At 39.5% G+C, this 26,692-nt stretch overlaps 1 protein-coding gene across 2 annotated transcripts in view; it reads left to right on the top strand.

Annotated features, from left to right (window-relative positions):
- The first annotated feature begins 1,997 nt into the window (after positions 1-1,997).
- Cdk5rap1 (CDK5RAP1 mitochondrial tRNA methylthiotransferase) overlaps positions 1,998-26,692 on the top strand; it is a 37,101-nt gene continuing 12,406 nt past the window's right edge. Inside the window, exons 1-10 of one of the 2 annotated variants that reach the window (XM_027945301.2) lie at positions 1,998-2,086; positions 5,852-6,175; positions 6,891-6,994; positions 7,758-7,792; positions 9,161-9,261; positions 10,684-10,894; positions 18,944-19,064; positions 23,182-23,412; positions 25,054-25,151; positions 26,418-26,473. In XM_027945301.2, coding sequence (XP_027801102.1) covers positions 5,872-6,175; positions 6,891-6,994; positions 7,758-7,792; positions 9,161-9,261; positions 10,684-10,894; positions 18,944-19,064; positions 23,182-23,412; positions 25,054-25,151; positions 26,418-26,473 — 1,261 coding nt within the window. In that variant the 5' untranslated portion in view covers positions 1,998-2,086; positions 5,852-5,871. The remainder of the gene's footprint in view (positions 2,087-5,851; positions 6,176-6,890; positions 6,995-7,757; positions 7,793-9,160; positions 9,262-10,683; positions 10,895-18,943; positions 19,065-23,181; positions 23,413-25,053; positions 25,152-26,417; positions 26,474-26,692) is intronic. The other variant, XM_071608842.1, reaches the window with a different exon arrangement.

Here is a 26,692-nt window from a genome sequence, read left to right as displayed (position 1 = left end):
AGTGGTTAAGCGCCCATGGGTTCAATTCCTGATATCAAGAAAAATAAAAAGTAAGTGGGTTGGTAAAGTAAAACTATAAGTAAGCAGGAGTCAGATCATGCAGGTCTTAGGATGCAGTGGGAAATCAGGATTTTCTTTATTTTTCTTTGTCTTTTTGTTGTTGTTGTTGTTGTTTTTTGGCTCTTTTGGGGATTGAACCCTTATACATGCTAGGGAAAGTCTGGGTTTTATTGCAATGGCAAAGGGAAGCTGATGGGAATTTTCAGCAAAGGGGTGATAGGAATCTGATTTAATTAAACAAAAAGGTAAACTCTTAGGCTCTGTAGGAGACAATGTCAAGGACAAATTGAGACTAGTTAGCAGTGGATTGTGATTGTTTCCAGTGAGATGATGGTGGCCTGGGCTTAGAATTGTAGAAGTGGAGGAAGGAAAATGGACAGATCGAGATATTGCAGTCAGAGCTGACCTGCTGATGGACTGACTATGGAGATTAAAGGACAGGAAACAAAAATGACTCTTTGGTTCCTAGTGCAACTAGAAGGGTGGTTGATTCCCTGAGATGGGACAGATTGGCAAAACAAAAATGCGTGTGTGAAAACGAAGAGTTCTGTATTAGGTTAGAGATGATCATTAGACACCCCAGGAGATGTTCCAAATAGGCAGCTGGGTTACTGGTCTGGAACTTCAGGGAGGTCCTGGCTCAGAGATGCATCAAGAAGTCATTGATCTACACAGCGTCACTGTCCAATGAAAATGGAATGAGAGCTATGTATGTGATTTAAAATTTTCTAGTAGTCACATTAAAAAAGTAAAAAGCAGAGTGCTTACCTAGCATGTACAAGGCCCTGAGTTTGATACCCTACACTGAAAAGAACTTGAAATAATAAGTCATGTTTATCACAGCAATACTCACAATAGCTAAGTTATGGAATCAGTCTAGATGCTCAGCAGTGAATAAATGGATAAAGAAAAATGTAGTACATATACACAGTGGAATATTATTCAGCCATAAAGAAGAATGAAATTATGTCACTTGCAGGAAAATGGATGGAACTAGAACTTATCATGTTAAGCAAAATAAGCCAGGTTTAGAAAGAAAAATATCACATGTTTTCTCTCATATTTGGAATCTGGGGAGGGAGAATAACATGAAAATAAAAGGGAGATGTTAGGGAAAGGGAAAAGGGTTGGAGGGAAAGAATGAGAAACAGGAAGGCTGAATACAATCAAAGCACCTTATATGTATATGTGAAATTGTCACAATGAAATTCCATTATTCTCCGGGGCTGGGGTTGTGGCTCAGTGGTAGTGCACTTGCCTAGCATGGGTGAGGCACTGGGTTCAATTCTCAGCTCCGCACATAAATATTTGACAACTAAAAAAAATAAAAATAAAAAACTAAAAAAAAAACTATGTTTTTTAACAAATGTTTCTTCTATCCCTCACGAAAGAAGGTGGGGGCTGTGAATATTTCAGTTACTGAAGTCTTAACTCCATAAATTAATAAATTCCATTATTCTGTACAAATAATATGCGCTAATTATAACAAAAAGAAAAAACAGATGAAATTAATTCAAATAATATATTTATTTTAACCAATGTATCCCAACTATTACTTCAACACATAATCACTATAAAAATTGTCGATAGCGTATTTTAGGTTTTCTCATCTAAAAAAGGTGTATCTACTACATTTTGAGATTTTCTTTTTGGTGGTGCTAGATACGAGTCCAGGACCTCGCTTACACCAGGTAAGCATTCTACCTCTGAGGTACACCCCACCCTAGTTAAGGGTGCATTTAATTCGCATTCACCACCCTTCAAGAGCTCAACTGCCTCCTACTGGCTAGCGCGTGCCACGCCGCTCCGCGCAGCCCTTGGATTTTTCCGAAGCCAGGAGCTTGGGTCCACTCGGACCGTATAGAAGAAGCACTTCCGTTGGGACGTCTCGGCGGAACGGAAGTCGTGCGTATACACGCGCAGCGGCGGACAGCTGAGTGGAGGACCGCACCGCCTAGCGGAGCTTCCGCTGAAGGACACTAGATCCGGCGGCTAGTGGAGGTGAGCGGCGGTCGGCGAGGGCTCGGTGAGTCACCTGCCCCTTGGCTGCGCTCTGGAAATGCAGGGGGCTTATGGGGAAGTTGTCACAGTGGCTGCGGCGCGGGGCCTGGAGTCTGGGGTTCGTGCCCAACCCCGCTGCGTACTCCCGTGTGACCTTGGGCAAGTCACCCCACTTCTTCTGAGCACTAGCTTCGTCACCTGTGAAATGGGGATGATAAAACGAGCCTCACAGAGTTGCTGTGAGTTCTGTGCAGTAATCCTTGAAAAGTGCTTTGCTGCATACTTAACACGTTGTAACCATCTAATCAAAATGTGAGCATGTTGTAGGCTGTTGTGGCAGACTTAGAAAATTCATCTGAGACCCCCGATAGGGGCCTGCATCGCTCTGCAAAGCATTAAACTTGTGTCATCGCAATTGATTCTCACAACAGACTTAACAGAGATCGGTGCTGTTATTCTCATTTCACGCGAAAATGGAGATTCCCAGAGTTTAAGATAGGTGCCTAAGGTTATCTGGTTAGGCAACATTTGGGTCCGATTTTGACTCTAATATCCATACTTTTTTTTTTGATATTTATTTTTTAGTTCTAGGTAGACACAATATCTTTTCTTTATTTTACATTTATGTGGTGCTGAGAATCGAACCCAGTGCCTCACGCATGCTAAGCGAGTGCGCTACCACTTGAGCCACATCCCCAGCCTTATCCATACTTTTAACCACAATGCTCTTCTATCCCTCACGAAAGAAGGTGGGGGCTGTGAAAATTTCAGTTACTGAAGTCTTAACTCCATGCCAAGTTGGGTTTTTAATATCTTCCTTAATTCTCATAACACCCCTGGAGGGTAGGTATAACATTTATCTTTCTTTTATGGATGTGTAATTGGCAGCCCAGAAGGAGGAATTTGACTTGCCAAAGGTCACACAGCAATTAAGAGACAGAAATGGATGATTTTTTTTTTTTTTGGGGGGAGGCGGGTTCCTAAGAATTGAACCCAGGAGCGCTCAACCTCTGAGCCACATCCCTAGCCCTTTTTTATAAATTATTTAGAGACATTTTATATTTTATAAATTATTTAGGGTCTTGATGAGTTGCTGAGACTGGCTTTGAACTTGAGATGCCTCCCGAGCCTCTAGGATTACTGGCATGTATCATGGCCAATAATGGGTGATTTTTAAAGTTCACACTAAAAGTCTAAAGTGCTGATAGTAGATACTGCAGGTGATGAAGTTGGAAAGGTAACAGTGCATTATACACGTGTAGCACTTGCCACAAGCCATTTCCTAAAATTGCTTAAGTGTTCTAGAACTGGGAGATGCTGAGGGCATAGAAATAATGAGATTTGGGGCTGGGGTTGTGGCTCAGTGGTTGAGTGCTTGCCTAGCACGTGTGAGGCCCTGGGTTTGATCCTCAGCACCACATAAAAATAAATAAACAAAATAAAGGTGTTGTATACAACTAAAAAATAAATATTAAAAAAAAAGAAAAAATGAGATTTGTTTATTGCTTTCAGCAAGCTCCCAGCTTACAAGAGATGGCAGAGTGTAAGTTGTATTTGACAGAAAAGTGTGAACGTTATGTGTGTGTTTATTTGTTTGTTTTTGCAGCACTGGAAATTGAACCCAGGGCCTCACACAAGTATTCTCCCACCGAGTTACACTCCCACCCTTGTGAATGAGTCTCGTGATGGAGAGTTAGAAGAGTACTTTGGGAACTCAGAAGAGGATCCCAGCCTAAATTGGGGATGGTGGCCAGGGTAGGCTTTAGGAGGAAGCAGGGACCTGAAGGTGGCACAGAAGTTGGCCAGGCCACCAGAGGGAAGATAGGCTAGCCAGAGAGGACAGCATGTTTTAAAATTGAGAAGCTAGTGGTAATCAGTACAGAGGTGCATTATAAGTGCAGAAGTGAGGCAGTCAGGCCATAAATATTGGGTCCATTGAGAATGTGTGGTGTGGCCTGAGGGTATAGCCCAGGGGTATAATACATGCTCAGCATGTGCAAGGCCTTGGTTTTGACACACTTTCACTCAAAAGTAGTGGAAAGTATATTTTCACCTCCTGTACCTTAGACACTTAAGTCTTTTTCTGAGAGGCAACTATTGTTTCTTAGGCATGCTAGCAATATTATATATACCTAAAAATACATATGCCTCAATATTTCCTGCCACTCCCCAGATTTAAGTATAGCATACTATAGGTAGTACTGAGCGCTTTTCTTCCTTGTTTTTCTTGTGTATAGATTCAGGCTCATTTTCTTTTTCAGTTGTCAATGAACATTTATTTATTTATTTATGGTGCTGAGAATCGAACCCAGAGCCTCACACATGCTAGGCAAGTACTCTACCACTGAGCCATAACCCCAGCCCTCAGCCTCATTTTCTAACAGTTGTATCTTATTCTGTTGTATGGATGTAGCAGGACTTATATAATTAGTTCCCCTATTGATGACATTCACATATTTTCCATTCTTTTGCCATTAGAAGCACTGCTGCACTGAATATCATTTTACAAATGTCCTCTTGAACTTGTTTATCTGTAGGATAAATATCTAGGAATGTAAGTTATTAGGCAAAGAGTTCATGCATTTGTAATTTTGATGGAAAGTGGCAAATTGTCCTTTGTGAAGGTTGTGCTGTTTTCCACATGAGAGGGTCTGGGTAGGATGCTTTTGAAAGTAGCAGTTTGAGACTCTTGGAACATGAAAGGAGTCACACAGTAGACGCTGTCCTTTTGAAGGAACTCAAAGGAAGATGCCCTCAGACAGTGCATGGTTTTTAGCAGGAAGCAGTATAGCAAGGTGGCTCTGGGCATGGGCTTTCGTTGAGTCCTGGCTCTCCTGGCTGGAGGAGCTTAGGTTAAGTCTCTTGTCTGTTTCATCATTTCTGAATGTCAATAATAATGGTGCTTTTTGCCTTTTTTCTGGCACTCCTCTCTGGGTTCTTTGGCATATTACCTTAGTTTTTTCACCTGTGAAACATGATGATGATGATGGTGATGATGGTATTGTTGTTGTTATTATTATTATTACACTGGGGTTGGAACCTAGGGACACTTTAACACTCCCAGCCTTTTTCTGTTTTTTTCTGAGGATTGAACTCAGGGGCACTTAACCGCTGAACCACATCCCCAGCCCTTTTTTATGTTTTATTTAGAGACAGGGTCTCGCTAAGTTGCTTAGGGCCTTGCTAAGTTGCTGAGGCTGACTTTGAATTTGTAATCTTCTTGTTTTGACTTCCCAAATTGTTAGGATAATAGGCATGCACCACTGTACTGGCTTATTATAATTATAATAATAATAATTATTATTATTTTGGTACTGGGGATTGAACTCAGGGGCACTTGGCCACTGAGCCACATCCCCAGCCATATTTTGTATTTTATTTAGAGACAGGGTCTCCCTAGGTTGCTTAATGTCTCGCTGATGCTGATGCTGAGGCTGGCTCTGAACTCATGATCCTCCTGTCTCAGCCTTCCAAGCAGCTGGGATTACATGTTTACACCACTGTGCCCGGCTTATAATTAGTTTTTAAGAAATGGTATTGCCATATTGGCCAGATTGGCCTTGAGTTCCTGGGCTCAAGTGATCCTCCTTCCTCAGCCTTAAAGTAGTTGGGTCTATAGACATGCACTACTGTGCTCAGCTTGAAATAATATTATTAACCTCTTCATGGGCTTTTGCAAAGGATAAATGAATCAATATACACATGCTCAGAGCAGTATCTGTACATCAATAAATAAATAGTGTGTCTCATTCTTTTGAATACATAAATAGTGTGTCTCATTCTTTTGCAGACTTTGGGCTGTTCAGCGCCATGCATCCTTTACAATGCATTCTTCGAGTACAGAGGTCTCTAAGGTGGGAACCGTTGACCTCTGTGTCCTGGCTCTTGTTCAAGACCTGTAAGGCACACAGCACTCTCCCCAGCACTGCATGCCCCAGTCCAGGCCAGCAGGAGGATGGAGTTCGCAAGGATTTCAGCTCCAGGTTGGCCACTGGACCGACTTTTCAGCATTTTTTAAGAGCTTCAGCTCCTCAAGAGAAACCATCCTCTCCAGAAGCAGAGGACCCACCCCACTATCTCACAGTGGATGAACTTCTAGGAAGGCAGAGAAAAGGTTGGTTTTACTTTTCTTTCTCTTTTTTATTTGTGTTTCTTCAGACTGGAGTTTGAACTGAGGGGCCCTATACCACTGAGCCATATCCCTAGCCTCTGTTTTTTTTTTCCCCCTGCAGTGCTGAGGATTGAACCCAGGGCCTTGTGTATGCTAGGCAAGCACTCTACCAACTGAGCTATGTTCCCAGCCCCCATCCCTTTTTATATTTTATTTTGAGTCAGTGTCTTGCTAAAGTGCCCAGACAGGCCTGTAACTTGCAATCCTCCTGCCTCAGCCTCTGGAGTGGCTGGGATTACCTGTATACACTGGTGTGCTTGGCTCATTTTGTGTTTTGTTTTGTTTTGTTTTCCCTGTGGCCACCACACTGCTTCCAGGCTGGAGAGCCTCTTCATTTCTGGGATGAGTGTAACATGTGGATTTAAACTTATTTTGCTCTCAGGCTGATAAACCGATCACTGGTCCTTCCTTTTCTGTTTTTAAAAACCATATTTCCTCATATTTTAAATGACATGGCTTGTAACTGGTGTATGTATATAACATGGCATTTCTTTTGTTTAGAAACGCTGCAATTAATTTGGGGTACATCTGGCAATCAATAGTATTTTAGGATAGAGGCAGTAGGAGACTTAGTGGGTAATCGGTTGCCTCAGGTGTTCCTAAGGCTCTTGACGCCTTTTGAGACATGTGACCCATTGTCATGTTCTTCTCATTGCAGTCTATCTTGAGACCTATGGCTGCCAGATGAACGTGAATGATACAGAGATAGCCTGGTCCATCTTACAGAAGAGTGGCTACCTGCGGACCAGTAACCTCCAAGAGGTACATGCATTTCCTGCTTCCTTGTGTTTTCTGGTCCTGGGAGAGACTGCGTTTATTGCTAATTCTTAAGTGCAGCCTGCTGGGAGAATCTTTTGTGTGGGGTGTACCATGGGACTGAGATGTACTTTTGTTCCAGCTTTTTTTTTTTTTTCCTCCTACTGGGGATTAAACTCAGCCACATTCCCAGTCTTTTTTGTATTTTATTTTGAGAAAGGGTCTTGCCAAGTTGCTTAGGACCTTGTCAAGTTGCTGAGTCTGGCTTTGAAGTCATGATCCTCTTGCCTCAGCCTCCCCAGCCACTGGGATTACAGGCTTTTTTTTTTTTTTTTTTTAATATTTTTTTAGTTGTTGGCAGACCTTTATTATTTACTTATTTGTTTATATGTGGTGCTGAGAATCGAACCCAGGGCCTCACACATGTCAGGCAAGTACTCTACCACTGACCCCAACCCCAACCCCTACAGGCTATTTTTGAGACTCTTATGACGACACTTAACTTTAGGCAAGGACTTTTAAAAATTTGCTGTGGGGAGGGGAGGCGGAGAGTTAGTACTTAGTGGGTACAGTTTTAGTTGTGGAGGATGAGGTAGTCCTAGAGGTAGATGGTGGTGATGGTTGCATGACAGTGTGAACGTTCTTAGTGCCGCAGAACATCATCGTGTTTGAAATGATAAAAGTTTGTGTATGTTTTACTAGGGTGCTGATGCTACAAAGCCAATTTCATAGATTACAATTTTCCTTTTTTCCCTTGTTTTCTGTTCAGGCTGATGTGATTCTTCTTGTCACTTGTTCTATCAGGTATGAATTTTCTTCCCCAAGAAGGTGAATTATGTAATTATGAATTATGTAATTATGTAATTGTGCCAGAGCTATCAGCATGCAGTGGACTTACCAGTGGAGGCGAGCCCATGGCTGCATGTTAGCTGACTTGCAGTTATCCTGCAGTGGAACTGGTCTTGATGCAGCCGACTGCCATATGCTGAGCACATGCTGTATGTCAGGTTCCCCGTGAACACTGTACATGTGTTAACAAGTTTAATTTTCATAACCGCGATATAAGGTTAGCATTCTTATCAAACCTATTTTATAGGTGCAGAAACCCCAAAGTGTGTTGAGTCACCCAACCTTTCCTGAGGTCTTCCTTGTTACTAATGGCATATGTGTATAATATAACTGCCTGAGTGAGGGTGCAGCCAGTGGCTGGGGGAGAAAGAGTTCTTCACAGAGATGCTTCCTGGCATCCATTAGGGGTGTCTGGGAAGCCCTTGGCTGTAGGAAGCCGTTTCCGTATTCAGGCATGTGTTTCCTTAGCTGGCTGAGCCATCGACTGTGTTTCATCATTTTTATTCTGAGGGCCTTTTTGCTGTATGGCACACAGTGAGGAGCTTTAGAGATTCAGAAATGAACCCTTTGGGGCTGGGGATATAGCTCAGTCAAAGAGTGGCCCTGGGTTCAATCACCAGTAAGGAAAAAAAAAAAAAAGAAAAGAAGCCTTCTATGGAGCCTAGCTTTAAGGAGGTTATTCTCATATCGGAACTAGAACAGATGTACAGATCACTCTGACATTCCATAGAAAATACTAGGTAAAGACTAAAACAACAAAAGCAAATTGCTACAAACAGAGAAAACCATAAAGTGGAAAGTGAGTTGAAGGGAGGAAAAACTCTTTTGCAAGGTGGGGAAGGCTTTGAAAAGTAGACTGTTTTCTTCTTTTTGGGGAGGGGAGTACTGGAGATTGAACTTAGGTTACTCAACCACTGAGCTACATCCCCAGCCCTATTTTGTATTTTATTTAGAGACAGGTTCTCATTGAGTTGCTTAGTGCCTCGCCGTTGCTGAGGCAGGCTTTGAACTTGCGGTCCTCCTGCCTCAGCCTCCTTCTGGGATTACAGACATGCACCACTGTGCTTGGCAAAAAGTAGACTGTTTTTGAGTTTGGCTTATAGTCTTGTCAGGATTTGGGGATGTGTAGGATAGGTGTTATTCTAGGAAAAGTGGATTATAGCAAGCAGTGCTTCTTCAGTTGACCCAGCTAACCTCTCTGAGTATAAAGGTAGACGTCATTTAAAAGGTTGAAGGTGGTTTTATTTCCTTTACTTTGTTCTACTCTCCTAATTTCTCTATAGATTATTTTTGGTTCAGTTTTGCCTCTCTTGATCTCTGTAGGGAGAAGGCTGAACAGACCATCTGGAACCGTTTACATCAGCTTAAAGCTTTGAAGATGAAACGATCCCGCTCCCGGGTGCCTCTGAGGATTGGGATTCTAGGTATCCGGTAATTTGCAGATTTTGTCCTTTTTGAGACTTGGATTGCAAAGGGGCTTATATGCTAGAGTTTCCCTTAGAGACTCGTATCCTAGGGCATGAAGAAACCTTATATACCCTATGCAACTCTTATTCTTAACATCAAAGGCTACAAGATTAAATGAGATAAAGCCCATAAAAGGGCTTTCCATAGTTCCTGGAAGTATAGGTGCTCAGAAAATGGTATATCTTTCTTCCAGTCTGATGCAGCTCATGGTGGCATGGGATTATGGATGGGGTAGTGTTTGGAATTTGAAGGGGCAGCATAAAGTTTCAATGTAGGCACCTTTTGTCTGGACCCTAACACATGCCTGAGTGAAGAGACAGGTCTGCTTTGATTAGTGTGATAGCCACTAGCTACAGTTATAAAAAAAAGTTCACCTCAGTTGCTTTAGCCACATTTCCAACTGCTCAGTGGACATACAAGATGACAGCTACTAGGTTGGACAGCACATTCAGTCATTTCCATCCAGCACATTCTATCACTTATTAGAAAGTTCTGTTAGACAGTTTTGACCTAAATGGCTGAGATGCATATTTTTAAAAAATGCTCCCAGCCAGGCATCGTGGTACACATGCCTGTAATCCCAGCAATTTAGGAGGCTGTGGTAGGAGGATTGTGAGTTCAAAGCCAGCCTCAGCAACTTAGCAAGGCCCTAAGCACCTCAGTGAGACCCTGTCTCTAAATAAAATACAAAAATAGGTGCTGGGGATGTGGCTCAGTGGTTGAATGCCCCTGAGTACCAATCCTCTGTACCAAAAAAAAAAAAAGCTCCTTATTCTTTCTGTCCCAGAATTTAGTTAACATACTTAACGTTATGGATTCTAGTCTGTGTCATTGTGGAATAAATTAATCCCTCATGATGAGTCAACTCATTTAGAGTAAATCTGGTTATACTGATGAATGTAGTAAGAGATGCTGGAAGATGAGATAGCGGAAATTTTTTTTTTTTTTTTTTTTTTAATAATATCTGTTTCTTTTAATTGTACACAATACCTTTATTTTATTTATTTATTTTTATGTGGTGCTGAGGATCGAACCCAGGGCCTTGCACGATCTAGGCGAGTACTCTACTGCTGAGCCACAACCCCAGCCCAGTGGAAACGTTTTGTTTCACTTCACTTCCTTTGTTAGAGAAGCTTCCTTTGTTATAGCAGCACAATTCACAAGAGCTAAACTGGGGAGCCAACTTAGATTTCCTTGATTTTCTTATGTAGGAAGATGTAGGTTCCAGTGCTGTGGTTCAAATTTGAAGGATGCTACTAAACTCTTTGAGAATTTTCTGTGCTGTGGTCTGTAATTAAAGCTAGGGATGATGGATACTGAGAAGAAGGCATGAAAGCAGATGAGTTTGCAGATAGATGCTTGTTTCTTTTCCCCGCCAGGCTGCATGGCTGAGAGACTAAAGGAGGAGATCCTCAACAGGGAGAAAATGGTGGATCTCTTGGCTGGTCCGGATGCCTATCGAGACCTTCCCCGACTGCTGGCTATTGCGGAGTCAGGGCAACAAGCTGCCAATGTGCTGCTGTCTTTGGAGGAGACCTATGCTGATGTCATGCCAGTCCAGACAAGCCCCAGTGCCACCTCTGCCTTCGTGTGAGTTATTGCCTAGGACTTGGGAGATGAGACTCTTTTCCTTTTCACTTTTAAAATAACACATAACTTTCATTATGTTTAAAAAAAAAAAAAAAATATATATATATATATATATATATATGTATATGTATATGCACACACATATATATGTATGTGGAATGGTACAAAACACAAAAAATAATATTGTAAAGAGTGCTTCACACCCATCATCCCTAGTCTCTAAACTTCTTATTCTTTTGTGATTCAGGGACTTGTGCATGCACGTGCTTAGCCACTGAGCTACATTCCTAGCCCTCTTAATTTTATTTTGCTTAGTTTGCCAGACTGGCCTTGACCTTGCAGTCTTTCTGCTTCAGCCTCTGAGATAGCTGAGATTGCAAGTGTGCACTACCTCCCCTTGCTGAATATTTCTTTTTTTTTTTTTTGTATTTTTTTAAATTGGTGTTCAAAACATTACAAAGCTCTTGACATATCATATTTCATACATTTGATTCAAGTGGGTTATGAACTCCCATTTTTACCCCGTATACAGATTGCAGATTCACATTGGTTACACATCCACGTTTTTACATATTGCCATACTAGTGACTGTTGTATTCTGCTTTCTGTTATCTTTCCTATCCTCTACTATCTCCCCTCCCCTCCCCTCCCCTCCCATCTTCTCTCTCTACCCCATCTACTGTAATTCATTTCTCTCCCTTGTTTTTTATTTTTTCCCCTTTCCCCTCACATCATCTTATATGTAATTTTGTATAACAATGAGGGTCTCCTTCCATTTCCATGCAATTTCCCTTCTCTCTCCCTTTCCCTCCCACCTCTCATCCCTGTTTAATGTTCATCTTTTTCTCATGCTCTTCCTCTTTGCTCTGTTTTTAGTTGCTCTCCTTATATCAAAGAAGACATTTGGCATTTGTTTTTTAGGGATTGGCTAGCTTCACTTAGCATAATCTGCTCTAATGCCATTCATTTCCCTGCAAATTCCATGATTTTGTCATTTTTTAGTGCTGCGTAATACTCCATTGTGTATAAATGCCACATTTTTTAATCCTTTCATCTATTGAAGGGCATCTAAGTTGGTTCCACAGTCTAGCTATTGTGAATTGTGCTGCTATGAACATCGATGTAGCAGTATTCCTATAGTACGCTCTTTTAAGGTCTTCAGGGAATAGTCCGAGAAGGGCAATAGCTGGGTCAAATGGTGGTTCCATTCCCAGCTTTCCCAGGAATCTCCATACTGCTTTCCAAATTGGCCGCACCAATTTGCAGTCCCACCAGCAATGTACAAGTGTACTCTTTTCCCCACATCCTTGCCAGCACTTGTTGTTGTTTGACTTCATAATGGCTGCCAATCTTACTGGAGTGAGATGGTATCTTAGGGTGGTTTTGATTTGCATTTCTCTGACTGCTAGAGATGGTGAGCATTTTTTCATGTACTTGTTGATTGATTGTATATCCTCCTCCGAGAAGTGTCTGTTCAGGTCCTTGGCCCATTTGTTGATTGGGTTATTTGTTTTCTTATTGTTTAATTTTTTGAGTTCTTTGTATACTCTGGATATTAGGGCTCCATCTGAAGTGTGAGGAGTAAAGATTTGTTCCCAGGATATAGGCTCCCTATTTACCTCTCTTATTGTTTCTCTTGCTGAGAAAAAACTTTTTAGTTTGAGTAAGTCCCATTTGTTGATCTTGTTTTTAACTCTTGTGCTATGGGTGTCCTATTAAGGAATTTGGAGCCTGACCCCACAATATGTAGATCAGAGCCAACTTTTTCTTCTATCAGATGCAGAGTCTCTGATTTGATATCAAGCTCCTTGATCCATTTTGAGTTAACTTTTGTGCATGGTGAGAGAAAGGGATTCAGTTTCATTTTGTTGCATATGGATTTCCAGTTTCCCCAGCACTTTTGTTGAAGATGCTATCCTTCCTCTATTGCATGCTTTTAGCCCCTTTATCGAATATAAGATAGTTGTAATTTTGTGGATTGGTTTCTGTGTCCTCTATTCTGTACCATTGGTCCACCCGCCTGTTTTGGTACCAGTACCATGCTGTTTTTGTTACTATTGCTCTGTAGTACAGTTTGAAATCTGGTATTGCTATATCTCCTGATTCACACTTCCTGCTTAGAATTACTTTTGCTATTCTGGGTCTTTTATTTTTCCATATGAATTTCATGATTGCTTTATCTATTTCTACAATAAATGCCGTTGGGATTTTGATTGGCATTGCATTGAACCTATAGAGAACTTTTGGTAATATCGCCATTTTGATGATGTTAGTTCTGCCTTTCCATGAACAGGGTATATTTTTCCATCTTCTAAGATCTTCTTCTATTTCTCTCTTTAGGGTTCTATAGTTTTCATTGTATAAATCTTTCACCTCTTTTGTTAGGTTGATTCCCAAGTATTTTATTTTTTTGAGGATATTGTGAATGGGGTGGTTTTCCTCATTTCTATTTCAGAAGATTTGTCGCTGATACACAGGAATGCCTTTGATTTATGTGTGTTGATTTTATATCCTGCCACTGAATTCATTTATTAGCTCTAGTAGTTTCTTTGTAGACCCTTTTGTGTCTTCTAGGTATAGGATCATATCATCTGCAAATAGTGATAAATTAAGTTCTTCTTTTCCTATCTTAATGCCTTTAATTTCTTTTGTCTGTCTAATTGCTCTGGCCAGTATTTTGAGAACTATATTGAATAGAAGTGGTGAGAGAGGGCATCCCTGTCTTGTTCCAGATTTTAGAGGGAATGCCTTCAATTTTTCTCCATTCAGAATGATGCTAGCCTGAGGCTAGCTTTTACAATGATTACATAGATAGCTTTTACAATGTTGAGGTAAGTTCCTGTTATCCCTAGTTTTTCTAGTGTTTTGAATATAAAGGGATGCTGTACTTTGTCGAATGCTTTTTCTGCGTCTATCGAGATGATCATGTGGTTCTTATCTTTAAGTCTATTGATGTGGTGAATAATGTTTATTGATTTCCGTATATTGAACCAGCCTTGCATCCCAGGGATGAATCCTACTTAATCATGGTGCACGATCTTTTTGATATGTTTTTGTATCCGATTTGTCAGAATTTTATTGAGGATTTTTGCATCTAAATTCATTAGGGATATTGGTCTGTAGTTTTCTTTCTTTGAGGTGTCTTTATCTGGTTTGGGAATCAGGGTGATATTGGCCTCATATAATGAATTTGGAAGTTCTCCCTCTTTTTCTATCTCCTGAAATAGATTGTAGAGTATTGGTATTAGTTCCTCTTTAAAGTTCTTGTAAAACTCTGCTGTATATCAATCCGGTCCTGGGCTTTTCTTGGTTGGTAGTCTTTTGATGGCTTCTTCTATTTCCTCACTTGATATTGGTCTGTTTAGGTTGTTTATATCATCCTGACTCAATCTGGGTAGTTCATATGTCTTAAGGAATTTATCGATGCCTTTACTATCTTCTATTTTATTAGAGTACAGGGTTTCAAAATAATTTCTAATTATCTTCTGTATTTCTGAATTGTCTGTTGTGATGTTGCCTTTTTCATCCCGTAAGCTAGTAATTTGGGTTCTCTCTCTTCTTCTCTTTGTTAGCGTGGCTAGTGGTCTACCAATCTTATTTATTTTTTCAAAGAACCAACTTTTAGTTTTGTCAATTTTTTCGATTGTTTCTTTTGTTTCGATTTCATTGATTTTAGCTCTAATTTTAATTATTTCTTGCCTTCTACTGTACTTGCTGCTGATTTGTTCTTCTTTTTCTAAGGCTTCGAGGTGTAGTGTAAGGTCATTTATTTGTTGGTTTTTCCTTCTTTTAAGGAAATGAATTTTCCTCTTAGTACTGCTTTCATAGTGGCCCAGAGATTTCGATATGTTGTGTCTGAGTTTTCATTTACCTCTAAGAATTTTTTAATTTCCTCTTTGATGTCTTCTGTAACCCTTTGTTCATTCAGTAGCATATTGTTTAATCTCCATGTGATGTAGGATTTTTTCCTTTCTCATTTTATTATTGATTTCCAATTTCATTCCATTATGATCAGATAAAATGCATGGTAATATCTCTACTCCTTTATAATTGCTAAGATTTGCCCTGTGACATAATATATGGTCTATTTTTGAGAAGGATCCATGTGCTGCTGAGAAGAAAGTGTATCCGCTTGATGTTGGGTGGTATATATAATTTAAGTCTAAATTATTAATTGTATTATTGAGCTCTGTGGTTTCTTTATTCAGCTTTTGTTTGGAAGATCTGTCCAGTGGTGAGAGAGGTGTGTTAAAATCTTCCATGATTATTGTGTTGTGGTCTATTTGACTCTTGAACTTGAGAAGAGTTTGTTTGATGAATGTAGTTAGTTGCACCATTGTTTGGGGCATATATATTAATTATCGTCAAGTCTTGTTGGTGTATGGTTCCCTTGAGCAGTTTGTAGTGTCCTTGTTTATCCCTTTTGATTAACTTTGGCTTGAAGTCTATTTTATTTGATACAAGTATGGTCACCCCTGCTTGCTTCCGGGGTCCATATGAGTGATATGATTTTTCCCAACCTTTCACCTTCAGTCTGTGTATGTCTTTTCCTATCAGACGAGTCTCCTGTAGGCAGCATATTGTTGGATCTTTTTTTGTAATCCATTCTACTAGCCTATGTCTTTTGATTGGTGCATTTAAGCCATTAACATTTAGGCTTACTATTGAGATATGGTTTGTATTTCCAGCCATATTTGATTATGTATGTTACTTAACATGATTTGTTTTTCCTCTATGATTAGTTTTTCCTTTACTGTACTACCTCCCGCTGTTGGTTTTCATTGTTATTTTTCATTTTCTCTTCCTGTAATGTTTTGCCAAGGATTTTTTGAAGAGCTGGTTTTCTAGCTGCAAATTCTTTTAACTTTTGTTTATCGTGAAAGATTTTTATTTTATCTTCAATCCTGAAGCTTAATTTCGCTGGATACATGATTCTTGGTTGGAACCCTTTTTCTTTCAGCATTTGAAATATGTTGTTCCAGGATCTTCTAGCTTTCAGAGTCTGTGTTGAAAGATCAGCCGTTATCCTGATTGGTTTACCCCTAAATGTAATCTGCTTCCTCTCTCTTGTGGCTTTTAAGATTCTCTCCTTATTCTGTATGTTGGGCATCTTCATTATTATGTGTCTTGGTGTGGATCTCTTATGATTTTGTACATTCAGTGTCCTGTAGGCTTCTAGTATTTGGATTTCTTTTTCATTCTTTAAGTCTGGGAAGTTTTCTAGTATTATTTCATTGAATAGATTGCTCATTCCCTTGGTTTGAACCTCTATACCCTCTTGTATCCCAATAACTCTTAGGTTTGCTTTCTTTATGTTATCCCATAATTCTTGGATATTCTGCTCATGATTTCTTAACATTCTCGCTGAGCTGTCTATGTTGTTTTCAAGTTGAAAAACTTTGTCTTCGTTGTCTGAAGTTCTATCTTGTGTTCTACTCTGCTGGTAATGCTCTCATTTGAGTTTTTAATTTGGTTTATTGTTTCCTGCATTTCCAGGATTTCTGTTTGTTTTTTATATCCTCTATCTCCCTATAGAGTTGATCTTTTGCTTCTTGGATTTGTTTATGTAATTCATTGTCAAAGTGATCTTTCATTGTCTGAATTTGCTGTATAATGTCTTCCTTGAAACTCCAGATCATCTGAAGCATATATATCCTAATTCTTTGTCTGACATTGCATCAGCTGCAGATATTACCTCATCTAATGTTGAATTGACCTGTATTGTTTATGGTCCTTTCTTTTCTTGTCTTTTCATACTGCTCATGATTCTTTCTAGCTTTGTGAAACTGTTGTGTTAATGTTTTTCCCCTTATATATTTGTATTGTTCTCGTATAGCTCCAAAATCCCTCTTTTGCGGAGAAAGACAATGTTAACAGTTCCCAGTATCAACAGTACATCATCTAAGCACAAGTTTTCATTATTAATACATTTATAGTTAGATTCTAAGTCTATAGATATTGGTTTTAATTATTACTTAAGAATATAGTCATTAGTTTCATAAAAGGCATACCATATCTGGTGGCATATAGAAAACTTAATTTCAGACGAAGGATGTTATACTTAGAGGGAAAGGAGTGAGGGTATGAGGTTAAACTAACTTAGCACCTTTGGAGAACTCTAACCAATAGACTGGTAATTTATGGAAGAATGTATAGACTCAACCTCCTATCTGTATTTAGATAGTTACCCTATGTATAGGTAGCAAAAATTAGGATATTGAAAGTGTGATAGAGGGAATACGAATGAAAAAAAGAAAAAAATAACAAGGAAGAAAAGAGAAATAAGAGAGAAGGAAAAGGAATGTAAGATAGAAATAAAGAAAAAAAATGGGGGGAAGGTGGGGTATATGCAATTCCTCTATATTATATTACTTTGGTAATTCGGTTGTTCATGAACAGTTCTTGGTTTCACATATGTTGAAGTTGTGGAAGAGAGAGAAGAAAAGAGAGAAAGAGAAAAAAAAAAGTCTCTCAGAACACTGTTTTCCTTCCTTCCAGTAGGTGGCGTTGTCTATTCCTAGCTTGAGCCTCTGTATTCAGGGTGGTGGGTATAGCCAGTGTGAAAGGAAATGAGCTTCCTCCTGTATCTTCCCTACTCTAGTCTCTGAGGTAGAAACCAGGTGCCTGTACAGTTGTTGTTTTGCGTTGATAGCTACAACCCCTAAAAGCTTGTGGGAAATATTTTTGAGTTATCGCAGCTAAGGGTGGGGGAGTTGGAAACCGGTTACCTGGATCAGCCGCAGAACCGTGCTGGTAGCCACACCCGCTTTGATGGGTTTTAAGGGTTGATGGGCTTCCTCCGGACTAGCACACGGGGCGGGGCTGGGCTTCCTCCTCCAGTCTGGCTTGGCTGGCGCCGGGCTTCCTCCTCCGGTCTCACTGAATATTTCTTAAAGTGGCATTAAATTTTCTATGACAGATTTTATAAATTTTTGCAAATTTTATTGGAATAGGCCCATTTATTTACATATTTCTTAGCTGCTTTCATCACTGCAGCAAGAGTTGTGTAGTTGTGACGCAGAGGGAGGCCTGTTTACCATCTTTTTTTTACAGAACAAATTTGCTAACCTTTGTTCATTTTAATGGTATCTCATTGTGTTGTTGAAATAAATGTTCAGTAAACACAATAGCTAACATTTATTAAATAGTTCTTCAGTGAACATTTTTGATTCATGTCTGTAATTCCTTAACATAAATTAAAATTCTTATACAGAGAATGCAAATGAAAGAGAGTGATTTAATTTGGGTATCTAGCAGTTGGATCAGGATTCTGTGAGAAATGCAGGGTCTTCTCTCTCTTCTCTCTGCGCATGCACACACACTGACCACTCACTCTTTGACACTTATATTTTTTCTGATCTAGATATAAAAAGTTCAAATAGTGTGCCCATAAAAATAGAAGCTGGTGATGGTACACGCCTATATTCCTAGCCAGTTGGAAGGCTGAGGCAGGAGGAGTTGGAAGTCAGCCTTCGCAACTTTTTGAGACCTTGTTTTAAAATAAAAAATGAAAAGAACTGGGACTGTAGTTTAGTGGAGAGCATACCTGGGTTCATTCCACAGAACTGTGACAAAACAAGTCAAGACAGAAGTTCATGTGTGGTGAGTCTGTAAGCCATCCCTTCACCACCGAGCTCCCTCAGGCTAACCACTGTCTTCCATTTACAGTTTGGTTTGTGTTCTGTGACTAGACACTAGTTTTTTTTTTTAATATATATATATTCTTTTTAAGAGAGAGAGAGACTATTTAATATTTATTTTCTCAGTTTTCGGCGGACACAACATCTTTGTTGGTATGTGGTGCAGAGGATCGAACCCGGGCCGCATGCATGCCAGGCGCGCGATACCGCTTGAGCCACATCCCCAGCCCAACACTAGTTTTTAAAAGCTAAAAAATGTCTGCTTTAGTTCTTTATAGATCTCAGATTGGCCCAGTGTGACTGTGCAAGCTAGAGGATTCAGAGCCAAAAAATAATGCCACAGGAACTCTTGGGGTCATGCCAAGACACCCTGCTCTGTTAAATAAGATCTGGTAACTTTCTTCCCTAGGTCAATAATGCGGGGCTGTGACAACATGTGCAGCTATTGCATTGTTCCGTTCACACGTGGTAGGGAAAGGAGTCGGCCTGTGGCCTCCATTCTGGAGGAGGTGAGGAAGCTTTCTGAGCAGGTGAGTGATCCAGGCTCTCTTTCTATGATTGTGTCTTGGGAGGATGAGGACAACCTATTTTAATATTGTAGCCTCTGCTGTCTGTATGTTGTGCAAGTGTAGGACCATGCCTGGCCAGAAATACTTGGGTGTATATCTTTGGTTTATCACCACAAATTATAGGCTTTTTGCTTAGGAGGTAGCACAGTGCAATGGCTAGAGCATGAGTTTAGAATCAGGTGACCAAATGTGAATTCTCTCTGTACTATTCTCTAGGTATGTCATTTGACCATCTTCTTTGAAACACAGTTTCCCGATCTATGAAAAGAAGATAATACCTTCCTTGTAGAGTCATGGAAAAGATTGAGGAAAAGTTTTTGGTTTTTTTTTAATATTTATTTTTTAGTTTTAGGTGGATACAATATCTTTATTTTACATTTATGTGGTGCTGAGGATCAAACCCAGTGCCTCGTGCATGCTAGGCAAGCACTCTACCACTGCGTCACAACCCCAGCTCCAAGATTGAGGAAAAGTTTTAAATTCCCTGGCATATAGTAGGTTTTTGGGGAATGACACATTAGTCTGTCTTTTTTAGGGGAATCTCCCACATCTGTAGTTCATCTTATCACTGAGTCAGCTTCCTAGGTCAGGGACAGAGAACAGATGAGGGGAGTGAGTCAGATTAAGGCCAGAGGAGAGAGATCTGCTTCCCTGCCTCCTTAGAGGAGTTGGTCCCTCAGCCTTTCAGCAGGTCTTTGCCTAGGCAAAGAGGACAGTAAGTGGCACTATGGTTCTTCTCTTCCCGTGGGCTCTCCCTGTTTCCTTCCTTGTTTGACTTGGGAACTGTGGGAGCAGGCAGGTTAGCCTCTGCCAGTTCTAAGTCAGCTATTTGTCTCATGATCACATTCTGGCTCTGTTATTGTCTTTGCCCTCTTGCCCCCATTCCCAGATAATCCTGTCCTGGATTTGGTCTTTCTTGCTAAGTTGCTGAGGCTGGCTTTGAACTTGTCATCTTCCTGCCTCAGCCTCCTGAGCCCCTGGGATTACAGGTGTGCACCACCATGCCTAGCTCATTTAGATTTTTACACTACAGTTGCAAAGAGAATAGAATATTGTGTATTTAACAGAATGTTTGTTTATTTTTTCAAACAATGATTATTGATTGATTGATTGAAGTCCTCTGAGCTATATCCAGCCCTTTTTAAATTTCGAGACAGTCTCCTAAGTACTGAGACTGTTGAGATCATCCTGCCTCAGCCTCCTAATCACTGGGATTATAGGCCTGTGTCCCTTTCCTTTTAAGTATGTGCCTAGGCTGGCCTCAAAGTTGAGATCCCTCTGTCTCATATTCCTGAGTAGCTCCTGAGGTGCATCAGCTGGTTTAAAGCAGCTTTTTAAATGTCTTCTTTAATTTTTTTAAGTTTGATTTAAAAGATATGGGGGCTGGCAGTATAACTCAGTTGGTAGAGTGCCTGAATTAGGTAGTAATATTTTATGAATATATCTGATTTTGATAATTCTCTTGTGATTATATAGGACAATATCCTTGTTTTTAGTTTTATACTCAGAAGTATTTAAATTTAAATGGAAAAAATTTAAATACACAGAAAAGAGAGACTAGTATAAGGATCCCTCTCTCTGAGCTTACAGTCATCTATTTTTTTTTTAATTGTTTATTGACCTTTATTTATTTACTTATATGTGGTACTGAGGATCAAACCCAGTGCCTCATACGTGCTAGGCAAGCGCTTTACCACTGAGCTACAACCCCAGCCCCAGTCATCTAAATTTAACAATGATTATATTGTGCCACATTTGTTTCATATATATATATTTTTGTTATTGATAAAATATTTCAAAATGGAGCTGGGCATTTCACCTGTAATTATGCATCTCTAAAAATTAGGATATTTTCAATATCATCAGTTCTAGCAAGACTAATAAAAATTGCTAACTACTATCTCATCTTGGTCAACCCAAATTTATATTTCCCCATTTGTCCCATAAATATTTCTGCATATGTGTACATGTATGTGTGTGTTTTTAGGTGCTGGTGATAAACCCATTAGTTTTTGTCTTTTTATATGTGTGCATTTTATCTATCTATTTATTTATTAAAGTTATAGATGGACACAATACCTTTTATTTATTTATTTATTTTCATGTCATACTGAGGATTGAACCCAGTGCCTCATACTTGAGAGGCAAACACTCTGCCACTGAGCCACAATCCCAGCCCTTTACTTAGTTTTATATCCTACTTTTTTCCTACAATAAACTTTTTGTTTTAAAATAACTTTACATTTACACAGAAGTTGCAAAGATAGCATAGAGAATTTCCTCTAATGTTAACAACTTAGAGAGATTTGGTACTTTAGTCAAAACTAAGAGACTAATGTTAGCACATTATATTAATTAACTTCAGACTTTATTTCGATTTTGCCATTTTTCCCACTAAGTGTCTTTTTTCTTTTCCAGGATCCAATCCAGGATCCACGTTGCATTTAGTATATCCTTCTTTTTATATTGTCAGTTTGTCACACTTTTTAAAGAATAGTCTTTGTGGAGACTGGAATCATGTCAGCTAAATGCACTGTTCTGGATTGAGTTTCTGATCAGAAGGGAAAAAAGTTCTAAAGGATGTTATTTGGACAATTGAAAAAATTTGATTTAAAAGATATGGGGGCTGGCAGTATAGCTCAGTTGGTAGAATGCCTGAATTAGGTAGTAATATCGTATGAATATATCTGATTTTGACAATTCTCTTGTGATTATATAGGACAGTATCCTTGTTTTTAGTTTGATACTCAGAAGTATTTAGGAGTAAAAGTAGGATGTCTGCAGCATATTCTCTGAAGGCTTAAAGTATGTGTGTTTGTGAATGGGAATGATACATAAATGGACACAACATTAGTTGATGAATATGGGCAAAGGTATTTGAGAGTTATTTTATAATTGCAGTTTATGTTTGAAATTATGTCAAAGTTATAAAAATAGTTCTATAGCTACCTTTTTTTATGACTTAAAAATTTTTTTTTATTAGTTATTGATGGATCTTTATTCATTATTTGTTTATATGTGGTGTTGAGAATCGAACCCAGTGCCTCACATATGCTAGGCAAGCACTTGCCACTGAGCAACAACCCCAGCCCCTTTTTATGACTTTTTTAATACAAATTTTTGACACACAAATTGAAGACTAGTGTAATAAATGTGATTGTTCAAATTTGTTTTATCCACCTACCTCCTTCCATATATAAATTTTTTTTTTTCTGAACCATTTTGAAACTAAGATTTAGGCATTAGCCTGCTTAACCCTACATCTTCAGTGTGTATCTTCTAAGAATATTTTCCTCTTCATAACCATAATTCCATCATAATATGTTTTTTAAAAATGATGGTATTATCTAATATGCAGTCCATATTCAAAAAGTGTGTTTTTGAGATAAGGTTTTACTGTGTTGCTGAGGCTAACCTCCAGCTGTTGGGCTCAAGCAATCCTCTTGTCTTGCCTTGGCCTCCTGTATAGCAGGGTCTACAGGCAGGTGTCACCAGGCCTGACTTGGTTATTAGTAGTCAGGTATAAAACCTTGAGATTTAGGTTATGTATTTTTGGTGAGTATACTTAATAGACTCATGTTATATGATATTCAGTTGTCAAAATATGTCATAAATTAGTAATTGTTTTTGAACATTGAGTTTATTTCTGGTTTCTTTTGTTACTATTCTAAATAATGTTTTGAAGTTTAATTTTTACTTAAGTTTGTTTATTTTTTTTGGGGGGGGGGCGGATTGAACCCAGGCCTTAGCACATGCTAGGAAATGCACTACTACTGAGCTACTCCCCTCTTTTTAAACTTTGAGACAGGGTCTTTAAGTTGCCCAGGCGTGCTTCAGACTTGCTACCCTCCTGCCTCAGCCTCTTGAGTAGCTGGGATTATAGGAGTGCACCATCACACCTGGGTTCCTTAGAGTTTTATTCTGCAGGTCAGTTCTTTAGATAAGACTCTGAAGCATGAAATTATTGAGTTAAAGGTAGAACACATTTATAGTTGTCTCTTGACAGCTAATTTTGATTAAGGCATAAAGCTACTCAGAAGTTTTTAAGTTCCTTCCAACATAGTTTTCCTTTTTTTAGGGGCTAAAAGAAGTGACCCTTCTTGGTCAGAATGTTAATAGTTTTCGGGACAATTCCGAGATTCAGTTCAACAGTGCAGTGTCTACCAACCTCAGCCGAGGCTTCACCACCAACTATAAAACCAAACAAGGGGGCCTTCGTTTTTCTCACCTTCTGGATCAGGTTTCCAGAGTAGATCCTGAAATGAGGATCCGTTTCACTTCTCCCCACCCCAAGGATTTTCCTGATGAGGTGAGTGTCATCAGTCAGTCGTGGCAAATTATGTCAATATCCTGAAGCATACCAGAAGGCTGGACCCACTAGGGATGTTAGCAGAGACCTTGAGTCCTGCTTGGGGGACCTTGTGGTGTATCAGTATGTCACCCTCTGGATCTAATGCCTCTTTGGAAAAGTTTAATATCCAACAAAGTTGAGATGGAGATAGGACTGATATTGAAGAGGAGGTAAAGACCCCCTGTGGGATAGCAAAGGCTGAGCAGAGTGTTTTATCACAAGGTGGGCAGCTGCATGGCAGTGGTGGTGGCGCTGGTAGCATTAGCATGGGGAAGATAGGAAGTGGGTAATGTGATGTGGTGGCAGATAGCCCAGGCTTTTGCTTTAGACAGACCTGGGTTCAAATCCCTGCTCTTCCACTGCTTTACCAGTAGGAGTGTAAAGATACATTTTAACTCCTCAACCTCCTCTGTAAAGTGGGAATAATAGTTACTTCTTACTTTGAGTGGGTTGTGACAAGATAAAAACTTCAGATTTAGCGGGGTGCTAGGCATTGCATAGGTAGCCCACATGTAGAACCTTTCTTCTGATGTTTTTGGTTTTGGTGAAACGTCTGTCTTTTGGCCCCACTCCTGCCTTTTCCCTCCTGCATTGTCTTCTTATTGAATTGTTTAAGTTCTTAATGTGTGTTGTTGTTGTTGTTGGTTGTTTGTTTTTTAGTACCAGAGATTGAAACTAGGACCTTGCATATGCTAGACAAGCATTCTACCTCTGAGCTACATCCCCACCCTTTTTATTCATTTTGAGATAGGTTCTAAGTTGTACAGGCTGGCTTTGAACTTGTGATCCCCTTTCCTCAGCTTCCTGATTATAGGTGTGTGCCACTGTGTTGGCCTTCATGTATCTTTTTTTTTTTTTTAAGTACTAGGGATTGAACTGGGGAGCTTTGTCCCTGAGCTACATCCCAGCCCCTTTTTATTTTGAGATGAGGTCTTACTAAATTGCTGAGGTTGGCCTCAAACATGTGATTCTCCTATCTTGGCCTCCTGCATTGCTGGAATTACATATTTGTGCTGTCACACCCAGCTTCATATATTTTTTGATACAGATCCTTAGTCAACATGTTTTTCAGGGGATATTTTCTTCTAGTTTTAATTCAATAGTTTTATGACTGTGCCCCAAAGATATAGATTTAAGTTTATTTAGGAAAATAAATACAAATTTAAGGGAAAATGGGGGAGGGGCAGAAAGGGAGCAGGCCGTTGTGGGTAAAGTAAGGAATATGCGTTTTGTGCAGGCCATCTCCAGAGGGAGAAACAGTCTTGTGGTGTTTCTTGAGGTGGTTAATTAGTTTGTGAGATAGATGGAAAAAATTGCTATTTTTTCCTTCCTGGCCGCTGACCCTTGTATCAGTCCTACCTGATAAACTCCCTGGCTTGAATCTCATCTCTCCTTGCTTTCTTCTTCCCACTCTTTGAAATATCTGGGGGAGAGAGAAGATGGCTTGAATAAAAGTTAGAAGTTTGGGTAATTTGTGTTTGATTTAATCAACCTTTTAATTACTTGAAAATAAACCCTAGAGGAGAAACAGAGTGGTATTATTTTCTGTAATGTGCTGTGGTGAGATTTGGGGGCTCACAGTGTGTTCTGTTTAATCAGGTTCTACAGCTGATTCACGAAAGAGGCAACATCTGTAAGCAGATCCACCTGCCTGCCCAGAGTGGAAGCAGTCGTGTGCTGGATGCCATGCGGAGGGGGTCAGACTTACTTGGGCAGGGGACATCCTGTACCTTTCCATTTTTCTTTAATGACCAACAATATTAACACCTATCACTAGATGTTGTTAGGAACCTAGCATGGTTTATGGCACATAGTAGGTACTCATAAAATCATTATTGTGTGGGTAGTGCCTGTGGACATTGGGACTTGATGTTCTTTATAAGCAGAATAAGAATTGAATCATTCATTTCATTTGTTTAGCATTTTTAAAAAAATTTTTATTAGTTTTGATGGACCTTTATTTATTTATTTGTTTATATGTGGTGCTGAGGATTGAACCCAGTGCCTCACACTTGCTAGGCAAGAGCTCTGCTACTGAGCCACAACCCCAGCCCTAGCATATTTTTTATTGAGCACCTACCATATGATATACTGAGTAATCATTTTATTTTTTCAGGACTGGGGATTGAACCCAGGGCCTTGTAATCCTAGGCAAGTGCTCTACATCCCAAACTGGTTAATTTTAAGATAGGGTCTTGCTAATAAGTTGCCCAGGCTGACCTCAAACTAATGATCCTTCTGCAGCCTCTTGGGTAGCTGGAATTATAGATGTGCACGCCACATCTGACTGACTTTGAGGCTTTGGTCCTTTAACTTTTGAGAATAATGAAATCTTTTAGGTCTTGCAATTTAAATGTAGCTCTGTTCACTTACTTTGGGAATAATAAGTATCACGGAGGTAAGATTGAGGGGTGAATGGAACCCAAGGCTAATTGTATAGAGCCAGTACCTTGCCTTGTTTTCCACAGTGGCAGAGAGCTTTTGAGAGCCTCTTAAATGTTTAGTGTGTCTTGATTTGTTAAGTAAAAAGCCTATTTAAAATAAAAATTCATAGTCTAAATTAAATCAAGTTTGATCAAAAGGGCTGTTTAACCTACTACTACTGTGCCATGCTTTGTGAATTAGAAGTGATTTATAGTATTATCTTTAAAAAATTTTTTTAGTTGTAGATGGACACAATATCTATCTACCTATCTTTCTTCCTTTTCTTTTTTCTTTTCTTTCGTCACTGAGGGTCGAACCTAGTGCCTCATATGTGCAAGGCAAGTGCTCTACCACTGAGTTACAACCCAGCCCTACTGTTATATTTTTATAGCATTAATTTAAAAAAGATTAGTGGGCTGGGGGTGTAGCTCAGTGATAGAGCATTTGCCTAGAGTGTGCAAGGCCCTGGATTTAGTCCTCAGAAATGGAAAACAAAAAGATTGGTTCATCTAGGTCTTTCTTTTTGTTCTTTATTACAGATATTCAAGAGAAGCTTATGTGGAGTTAGTTCACCACATCAGAGAGTCTATCCCAGGTATGTTTAAAAAACTGAGCATATTAATCTGTTGTAGTTCATAGACATCTTAGTCAGATACAGGCCACAACAATCCCTGTGACACCATATTATACTTCTCTTGCTCCTCTTGATTTTACCCCCTTCCCTCTTTTTTGTGCATCTTTCTATTTTTTGATTTCTTGGTCCTTCTAGCAATATTCAGAGGTCTAGAATCAGCTTGTGGTCTCAAGGCTAAAG

The sequence above is a fragment of the Marmota flaviventris genome, chromosome 2 (assembly GCF_047511675.1).
Source record: "Marmota flaviventris isolate mMarFla1 chromosome 2, mMarFla1.hap1, whole genome shotgun sequence".
Taxonomy (NCBI): domain Eukaryota; kingdom Metazoa; phylum Chordata; class Mammalia; order Rodentia; family Sciuridae; genus Marmota; species Marmota flaviventris.
This window is presented reverse-complemented; position numbering and strand designations above follow the sequence as displayed.